General features: G+C 47.0%; 1 protein-coding gene across 1 annotated transcript in view; it reads right to left on the bottom strand.

Moving 5' to 3' along the window:
• Window positions 1-9557: 9557 nt before the first annotated feature.
• Window positions 9558-10055, bottom strand: part of CAV3 (caveolin 3) — a 12279-nt gene continuing 11781 nt past the window's right edge. The window contains exon 2 of the mRNA XM_008054099.1: window positions 9558-9926. Coding sequence (XP_008052290.1) covers window positions 9585-9926 — 342 coding nt within the window. The 3' untranslated portion in view covers window positions 9558-9584. The remainder of the gene's footprint in view (window positions 9927-10055) is intronic.

Here is a 10055-nt window from a genome sequence, read left to right as displayed (position 1 = left end):
AACTCCTGGCCTTATGTAAGTCTCCCACTTTGACCTCCCAAAGCATTGGGGTTATAGGCATGAACTACTGTGCCTGACTGAAAAATGGCACAGAGAGGACAAGCAATGTCTTGAAGTTGATTTCTGTAACTCCACGAATTCTCAGTATAATAGCTTTTACATAGTGCCTCAAATCATTTTAGTGTCACCTTTTTTTCCTATATAGATCTTATTGGCTTGTGGAAGCAGTGCTCTTAGGAGTATGTTCACAGAATTGCTTTAGATTTTATCAGCTATGAAGATGCCACACACTTTCTTGCCACCATTCCTCGGCCATTGCCACTCCTTCTGCCTCGAGTGTGCTCCTTCCCTTCCCTGCCTGGAAAATCCCACAAGCATCTCGGGAATCAGCTCAGATGCCCCCTTTGTGGGGCGTGATTCTCTCAGAGTGGCACCCTCTTTGTGTGTGCCCACTTAACCCACAGGTGCCCACGTTGTGAACCTTCTCATTAAGTTTATTTTTGTGTCTTCGGTGTCTAGCCTGGTCCCTGGCACCTGGTCGTGATAGCAGCCACCATTTATTGGGCACGGGTTATGCACCAGGCAGTCTTTAATCCTTGTGGCATTCTCGGGAGGGTTGGCACTCTCACTGTGCCCATTTAGAGATCAGGAAACTGAAGCTTCTAAGGGGTTAAAGTAACTAGTTGTTGGTGGGGTTAGAATGAGAACTAGGTGTGGCAGCTTCCAGGTGTGGTGCTCTTAGATACTCCACGTTGCAGGCACTCAACACTTGCTGGGTGTTGTGTGAGCAGGCAGGCGTGCTGCGTACGCTTCTGCTGTGGCAGGTGGGGGTGGGTACACTTTTGATGAGAGAAAGGCAGAGACAGTTCTGGGCCTGGGCTGAGCCTGGGAGGTCTTGTACGGCAGGCTGAGGTCACGCCCAGGGCAAGGAGGTGGATGGAAGACAAACTTCACCTCTTTAGTATGTCGTCTTGTGATCCAGGATGTGGCACCTGGAAAAGGCTGTTGCTCAGGAAACCGGGGTTAAGTCACATCGGTCTGGCAGCAGCTCTGGTATTGACGCCCCTTTCTCCTTTCTCCCACCTCCCCCTGCTCCAGCCTCTGCCTTCATCATTGCCATGCTCCTGGCCAGCCTCAACAGCTGCTGCAACCCATGGATCTACATGCTCTTCACAGGCCACCTCTTCCACGAACTCGTGCAGCGCTTCCTTTGCTGCTCTTCCAGCTACCTGAAGGGTACCCGGCCAGGGGAGACGAGTGTCAGCAAAAAGAGCAACTCATCCACCTTTGTCCTGAGCCATCGCAGCTCCAGCCAGAGGAGCTGTTCCCAGCCATCCATGGCATAACCGATGGGCCTGGGCCAGGGCTACCTCCCGAGGCTCAGGTTGTGCCGACATGGACGGTCTACCCCTTGGTGGCGGTGTACGTATGTGTGTAAGGTACCTATCCGTTTGTATCCCTTCACACCTTGGTGGTGGTCTGAGTGCAGTGGGGAATGGTCACCATGGTGGAAGATGATTGAAGACTCAACCATTAGACTGTCCTCTGGGCTCCTACTTGTACTTCTGCCGACCTGACCCCACAGCTGCCCTGGGTGGTGGTGGGGTTGTTTTTTTCTCCTGGACCTCTAATTTTGCTCAAGTACGTATTTACTCCTTTATTCCGGGATCATGTAAAAGGTAGGAAGTATAGGATTGGTGACTAACTGGGTCAGGAAGCCCAGTATTCTGGGCTAGGAATAAAGAGTGAGACTAGGACCTCAGATGGGGAGGCTGGTGCTAATATCCTCCTGCCCTCAGAGTGCATATGCCTTTGAATAGACAAATGCTAGTGTCCTTGGGACCAGCTCGTCAGAGGGTAGCCCTAGGAGCAAGGGATTATCCTATAAGACCATCTGACGCAGGGGGCCAATTAGAACTTGAGTTAAAATGTTTAAGAAGCTAATGTTTAAAAAGCATTTGGGAAAGAAAAGAAATAAAAGGTATTCAGAGTAGAGAGGAAGAATAAAACTACTTGAAGATGACATGGTTTTGTGCATATAAAATCCCAAGGAATTCACACACACACACACACACACACACACACACACACACCCCAGTTAGAACTAATAAACAAGTTCAGCAAGATTGCAGGATACAAGATATTAAAAAATCAATTGTATGTCTTTATACTAACAATGAGCAACACAAAAATGAAATTAAGAAGCAATTCCATTTATAATAGCACCATAAAGAACAAAATAGAAATAAATGTAACAAAAGAAGTACAAGACTTGTATCTTGAAAACTAAAAAATATGATTGAAAGAAGGTAGAGCAGATTTAACTGGTAAGACATCCTGTATTTATGGCTCAGAGACTTAATATTGATAAGATGACAACACTGTCCTAATTGGTGTACAAATGCAATGGAATCCTCACTAAAATCCTAGCTGGCTTCTTTGCACAAATTGATAAGCTGATCCTAAAATTCATAAGGAAAGGCTAGGGCCCAGAATAGCTAAATAAAGTTTGAAAAAGAAGAATAAAGTTGGTAGATTCACACTTCCTGACTTCAAAACTATACAGCTATCAGAACAGTTTGGTACTGGCTTAAGGATAGGCACACAGCAATGGAATGGATAGAATAAGTATAGATGTCATAAAATCAATTTATGACCAAAATCAATTTTGACAAGGTTGCCAAAACAATTGAATAAGGAGAGAACAGTCTTTTTGACAAATGGTTCTGGGACAGCTGGAGACGCACATGCAAAAGAATGACATTGGAACTTACAGCATATATAAAAATGCACTAAAAATGCATGAAAGACCAAATGGAAAAGCTAACACTATATAACTCAGAAGGAAACGGGTATGAATCTTTGTAACTTTGGATTAGGCTATGGGTTCTTAGATTTGACATCAAAGACACAAGCAACCAAAGAAAAAGTAGGTAAGTTGGACTTCATCAAAATGCAAAGCTTTTGTTATTCAAAGAACACTATCAAGAAAGTGGAAAGACAATGCACAGAATGAAAAAAAATTTGCAGATCGTATATCTGATAAGGGACTTAGATCCAGAATATATACAATAACAACTTTTACAACACAACGATAAAGTTTAAAATGGGCAAAAGATTTAAATAGACATGTATCCAAAAAAGACATGCAAGTTTCCATTTGCATTTTCATTAAGCACATGAGAAACCGTTCATCATTATTATTCATTAGGGAAATGCTCATCAAAACCACAATGAGATTCTACTTCATACCCCTAGAATGGTTAGAATAAAAAAGATAGACATTAACAAGTGTTGGTGAGGATGTAGAGAAACTGGAACCCTCCTATGTTGTTGGTGGGAATGTAAATGGTGAAGCCACTTTGCAAAACCATTTGGCAGTTCCTCAAAAGATTGAACATAGAATTAGCATAAGACCCAGAAATGACACTCCTAGCTGTTTACCCAAGAGAAATGAAGACACACCACACACACACACACACACACACACACACACACACACGCACGCACACATACACAAACTTGTCCACCAGTGTTCATGGCACCATTATGTATGATAGCCAAAAAGTGGAAACCACCCAAAAATTTATCAACTGATGAATTGAAGATGGAATATGGTGTATCTATCCAATGAGGGAACACTATTCAACTGTAAAAAGAAATGAAGTATGGACACATGCCACAACATGGATCTGCCTTGAGCACAGTATGCTAAATAAAAGAAGCAAACTGCAAAAGACCATGTACTGTCTGATTCCATTTGTATTAAATGTCCAGAATAGACAAATCTGTAGAGACAGAATATATAGGTTATTGTTTGCCAGGGCCCGGAGGCTGTGAGAAATGGGGAGTGACTAAGGGTATGGGGCTTCTTTCTTGGGTGAAGAAAATGTTCCGCAATTAGTGGTGATGGTGCACAATTTTGAGACTATGGTAAAAATCACTGAACTGTACACTTAAAAAAACTAAAAGTAAATAAATAAATGTTCAACAAATGAATTCAGAGAAGGCCAGCTTGATGGATGAATTCCTTGGAATCTCTTGCCTCCCAGAGCTTTTGTTTCTGTATGTGACTCAGCACTTCAAGGGGGTCCCATTGTTTTCTTACTCAGTTCCTCTGCAAGAGATAGTGTTTACATTTTGGCCATAGTAACAGCAGTGATAATACCCCCATCTGGCTTTAGTGAAGGCAAAATTGATGCCTTGTAGCAGCAGACTGTGAGGTTTTACTTAGAATAGCAAATCACCAGGAATCTCAAAGGTTTTTCTTACCTGGTAAACATGTTCTCAAATGTTCTCTCATCCTTGATGGTAGGACATGACTGTGTCTAAGACATACTTTTAGTCATTAAATACATGACACTATTTTTTTCTTTGAGTTGGATTCTTACTCTGTGGCTCAGACTGGAGTGCAGTGGCACGCTCCCGGCTACCGCAGCCTTGACCTGCTGGGCTCCTGTGATCCTTCTGCCTCAGCCTTCCAAGTAGCCAGAACTACAGGTGCGTGCTACCACCCCCGGCTAATTTTTTGTTTTATTGTAGAGATGAGGTCTCGCCTAGTTGCCCAGGTGGGTCTCGAACCCACGGGCTCAGGCAATCCACTTACCTCGGCCTCCCAAAGCGCTGGGATTATAGGCTGAGCCACCGAGCCCAGCCTCAGGACACTACTGATCAGAGGTTTTCTGTCAGGGACTGACTGGCTCAGTGCAGTTTGGGGTACCTTTTATTTTTTATTTTTTTCTATTTTTTGAGTTGGAGTCTCACTCCGTCACCCAGGCTGGGGTGCAGTGGCATGCTCACAGTCACCCCAGCATCGACCTGTGGGGCTCCGGCCATCCTTCCACTTCAGCCTTCCAAGTAGCTGGAACTACAGGTGCGTACTACCACACCCAGCTAATTTTTTTATTTATTGTACAGACGAGGTCTTGCCAAGTTGCCCGGGCAGGTCTTGAACCCGCGGGTTCAGGCAATCCACTCGCCTCGGCCTCCCAAAGTGCTGTGATGACAGGCTGAGCCACCAAGCCCAGCCGGGACACCTTTTAAATTTCCAGGCATATCTTTGGACTTACTGAGATGCAGCAGGCTCACTTCTCAAAAGCCACAGATCCACTCTTCTCTTTAGAACACACTTTCTTCTTCTTCCTCCATGCTGCAATAGCCACACACATGCAATAGAACCAGCTGGCATGGTCTAGATAGTCTGGGAGGAGAGGCAGCACTGAAACTTCAGTGTTCAAAGTCTAAGGGTTTAGTACAGGATCTTGAGTATTAACTGGAACCTGAAGACAATAGCATCTTTGGACTCAGAGGCATCACACAATATTGCTGGGACATGCACTTAGAGTGCCAACACTAGCCATCCTTCACCCTTTGGTAAGCTGACAGGATGCTGGTTTGGGATCTCTGGACCCATGTGCTGAGCCATTGACCACTCTGGGTGCAAATGCAGTGGTTGTGGGGTCTGTTAGCCCACCAGCCAGAGATACCCCAGGACTCTGCTGTTCCCAGTTGCCATCCTGGCAGCCAACAGAAGCCACTGGGGTTCCAGGGGACAGCCACGTACAGTAACTTTTCTGACCAGGAGCACAGCCTTCCTGGGAACCCTGGAGTTGTGAAGTTCTTGGGCCTCAGAACCGACTAGGACCCTTTGATCATTTCTTCATGTGAAAGCTCTGGCTGGTGACTTGGGTCTCATGGTAGCACAGGAGTCTATGTTTTGTGGCAAGTAAGTGACATTTGTCACAGTGCATAAGTCAACGGCACCACTGGCTAGCCTCCCTTTCTCTCTCAGTCTCCTCCTTGAGAATATGTTCACTGTGTCTTAGTCTTTCCCCAACCAAACTCTAGAAGAATGAGCACAAGGGTCCAGAACACTACCTCGAGCTCAGTCGTGTTTGGGCTCCTCCCCAGACCCCAAGCCCGAGGTCTGCCAGCCATCTTTCCCTACAGTTTCAGACCTGTTTACAAACCAAGCGCGTGACTGGAAGTGCCAGTGAATTGGAGCATGCAGTTTATCTTCTGGAATGTTTCATTGTTCTGGTCATCAAAAGTGAATGTGTGGACTCTGAGCCTTATTTCTTTAGTCTCTAAAAAAAATCTGTCACATACTTTGTCTCCTTTTGGGAGGAGTCTATAAGCCGTCATTTCAGGAAACACAAGGGGACCATGCAGGCTTGAAGATCTTGGCTTCAAAGTGCTCAACCTTTTTTGTATTCACTTGCAGTAACATGCCACTTCACACAAATATGAACTCCTGATCTTGTTCTACCCCAGTGACTTTCCGTGGCACCCTTGTGTACTGTGTCAATTGGTGAATGATGTCGCCAATCACGAAGTGTCTGCTTCATTAGCTGCTTGACAAAAGGTGCACTTAATAAACATTTTTTCCATACATTGCTTTGCCCTCATTCTCTCTCCCAAGAACAGCACCTCTATCTGGTGGCTCTCGGATATATGTTCCCCCAGGGCTTCAGAGCCTCTGCTTGATTATGACACAGGTGCATGGGTGGTGGAGGGGAAAGCAGGACCTGCTCTTTTGTCAGAGTTTTATGGGAAGATGCCCTAAGACCCAGGAACAAACCTCTTGTGTGATGTCACCAAACCCACCATATGTGACAGTCGGAACTCAGGAGAGTCTAGATTGTTACCTTGAAAGGACTCTAACAAATAATTCTTAAAGGAGAATTTGGAAGCCATGTGCAGGATCACAAATGGGTTTGTGTTAAAATGCAAATTCCTGGGCCCCACTACTGAATCAGACTCTGGAGCTGGAGCCCAGAACCTGCATTTTAAGCTAGAATCTCTGATGACCAGTATTGGAGAATGAGAGGGAGTGGAACTCCTTCCTCCTCGGGACCGTTCTCATTATGCCCTGGTGTGCTTTTCTGCTGTTTCTCAAGGGGATTCCTGGGGAAGCAGAACTCCTTGGACATCCATGCATCTCAAATGTGCATCCTGTCCCCAGTTCCATAAACTTCCTGGGTAATAGAGCACCTGTCATAGCCTGTCCTTAGTAAAAGAGAGTGAGCTTGAAAAGTTAGAGTCGTAATCAAATCAAGTTATGGCAAATACCAAGATGGCAGAAATCTCTGTATAATCCAAGATTCTGAGTCTGAAATGGATGGTCTCATGATTTCAAGAGATGTTGGAAAGGGTAGGCCCCCCGAGGGGGTATAAGTAATACAGTCCTTTTCAGCAGAGGAACCTGGGTCCACTGAGTCCACTTGAGAACATGGAAGAGACTCAGAGGAGAGCACAGGCAGGGAACTGGACCCACAGTGCTCATGCTGCTGACTGGCTGCCTTTTGGTGACCTGTTGACCTCTCTGGGCTGTAACTTTTTCATCTGAAAAAATAAGGAACGAATGAGGAGGCGTTTAAGGGCAAAATATGCTGGTATCTGCAGTATATTTAAAAATACATAGCTGGGCTCGGTGGCTCAGCTGTAATCCCGCACCTTTGGGAGGCTGAGGTGAGTGGATTGCCTGAGCCCACGGGTTCGAGACCCGCCTGCGCAGCGAGACCTCATCTCTACAACAAATCAAAAAATCAGCCGGGCATGGTAGCGCATGCCCATAGTTCCAGCTACTTGGAAGACTGAGGTGGAAGGATCGCCGGAGCCCAGCAGATTGAGGCTGCGGTGGCCGGGAGCGGCCACTGCACTCCAGTCTGGGTGACAGAGTGAGACTCCAACTCAAAAAAAAATACATAAAGACGGGAGGCAAGTGAATTGCCTGAGCCTGCGGGTTTGAGACTAGCTTGGGCAACATGGTGAGACCTTGTCTCTACAATAAATAACAAATTAGCTGGGCATGGTGGCGCACAACTGTAGTTCCAGCTAATTGGAAGGCTGAGGTGGGAGGATCACCCTGAGCCCAGCAAGTCAAGGCAGCGGTGGCCATGAGCAGCGTGCCACCGCACTCCAGCCTGGGCGACAGAGTGAGAATCAGACTTAAAAAAATAAAAACAAAAAATAAAAATACATAAAGAAAGATGAGATAGATGGGTGAGTAGAGGGGTAGAAACGTGAGAAAGCAGGGGGAGGACAAGTGTCAATTGTAGGACCTGGATGGTGTGTATGTACACAGGTGTTCACTGCAAACCCTTTCAACTTTTTTTCTGTGTTTGAAATTTGCACAAGATGCTAGAAAAAAACAAAAATGCGTAAAATTTTAGAGCTGACGTGCACATTAGATGTCATTTTAGGGATGATCGTAAATAGAGGCAGAGAAGGCAACTAGAACCAAGGCTGCCTATGTGTGGCCTAGTTCCCATCCACGTGTGGCCCACTCCACCAATACCTCCTGAGACCACTGGGCTGGTGGTCAGGCATGAGAGGATGCCCCTGAAAACCTGAAAAGTGCTGGCCAACCTTAACTATATGGGAACTCAATTGGTGTTGCATGAAAAGAAAAAAAGAGAGAAGGTTAAATAGGACTGGAGGATGCTGGTCTAAACAGGTTTCTCTACTGCCGAACTTGTCAGAGCCTTTAATGTGCTAATGTCTGTTGAAAATCTCTGAGAGAAATATATAGCATTTCCAAACGGATTTAACCACAGAGACTAACTCCCACCCACATTTCCCCCTTTCTTTTTGAGGATTAAGTTCTTTTCTTTTTGAGGATTAAGCTTAGGCAGCCCTAAAGAATGTAAGAGTGCTAGGCTGTTTTGTGTTTGTTTATTTTTTTCGAGGCAGGAGGAAGCTTTGTCTTTCCATAGTGAGTCCACACATGCACAAATGAGACCCTGTGCCCTCATCACACCTCTTAGGGCTGAAGGTACAACAAATGCCAAGTGGCAATGCCTGGGGCTCAGGGTCTGGGGAACCAAAGGAGAGGTTCAAGGAGATTGGAACCCTGGCCCACCCTCAGTGGTACCCAGGAAGGGTCACTGCTGCTGCCAGCCCAATGGCCATTTTCCTCTGTTGGTGCCCATTAGCTGACTCCGGGGCCACAGACGTCATTTGGACACAATCTCCCAAGGAACATATAGAATCCCTGCAAATACGTAGAATCCCAAGAAAAAACAAACTCTGTTCTGGTCTTTGACTTTGGCCAAGGGAAGAGATGACCAACTTTCTGTGCTTCTGTTTCTCAGGTCAGTGAAATATATTTCTGGAGTGGGCCAAGACACATACCAACCTTACGGATGTAAACAAAATGCAACCTTTCCCAGACGCAGCCGAAACCCTTTATTGGAGCCACCCACCTAACACCAATAGTCATGGGTCGCTTTCCCGGGTGTGCGTGGATGTGTTGACCCCAGGTGGGAACTGAGTGCTGGGCGATGTTGTTACAGTACAAGAGAATGCAAAGACTTGCAGTAGCTGCCTCTTAGCCCACGACCGTCCCTCACGCCCGGTCGCCGGGGCATCGTGGTGGGGCTGGGGCAGGGTGAAGGGCCGCCGTGCCCCCCAGCTGGGCTATCTTTTCTTTCTGGCTTCCCTACGCCGTGTGCTCCTGTCTTGGGAGGAGATCAAGCAGTCCCCAGAGAGAGAGAACTCGCCAGCAGCCCCCCGCGGAGCAGTACAGGGGTCTGGCCTGGCCCCTGTCCCCTGACCCCCCGGCCCCACCACCACACCTGGCTTTAGATTTCCTTCCGCAGCACCACCTTGATGTTGCTGCAGATCTGGCCCAGGGCCGCGAAGAGCGGGTTGCAGAAGGTGCGGATGCAGAGTGAGTAGATGTGGCTGATGCACTGGATCTCGATCAGGTAGCTCTTGATGCACGGCACCACCGCCCAGATGTGGCAGAAGGAGATGCAGGCGAACAGGAAACCCCAGAGCAGGGCCAGCGGGACGCCCAGCAGCGTGGACAGCAGGCGGTAGCACCAGTACTTGGAGACCGTGAAGGTGGTGTAGCTCACCTTCCACACGCCGTCGAAGCTGTAGGTGCCTACGGGCTCTGCAATCACATCTTCGAAATCCACCTGCAGGGGCGGGAGGGGGCGTCCTCAACTCACAGCAGCCACTCGCTTCTCAAGCTTTTGCCTGTGTGTGTGAGTGAGAGAGAGAGAGAGAGAGAGAGAGAGAGAGAGAGAGAGAGAGAGTGTGTGTGT

The sequence above is a fragment of the Carlito syrichta genome, unplaced genomic scaffold (genome assembly GCF_000164805.1).
Source record: "Carlito syrichta isolate Samal-C Ts95f unplaced genomic scaffold, Tarsius_syrichta-2.0.1 Scaffold289041, whole genome shotgun sequence".
Taxonomy (NCBI): domain Eukaryota; kingdom Metazoa; phylum Chordata; class Mammalia; order Primates; family Tarsiidae; genus Carlito; species Carlito syrichta.
This window is presented reverse-complemented; position numbering and strand designations above follow the sequence as displayed.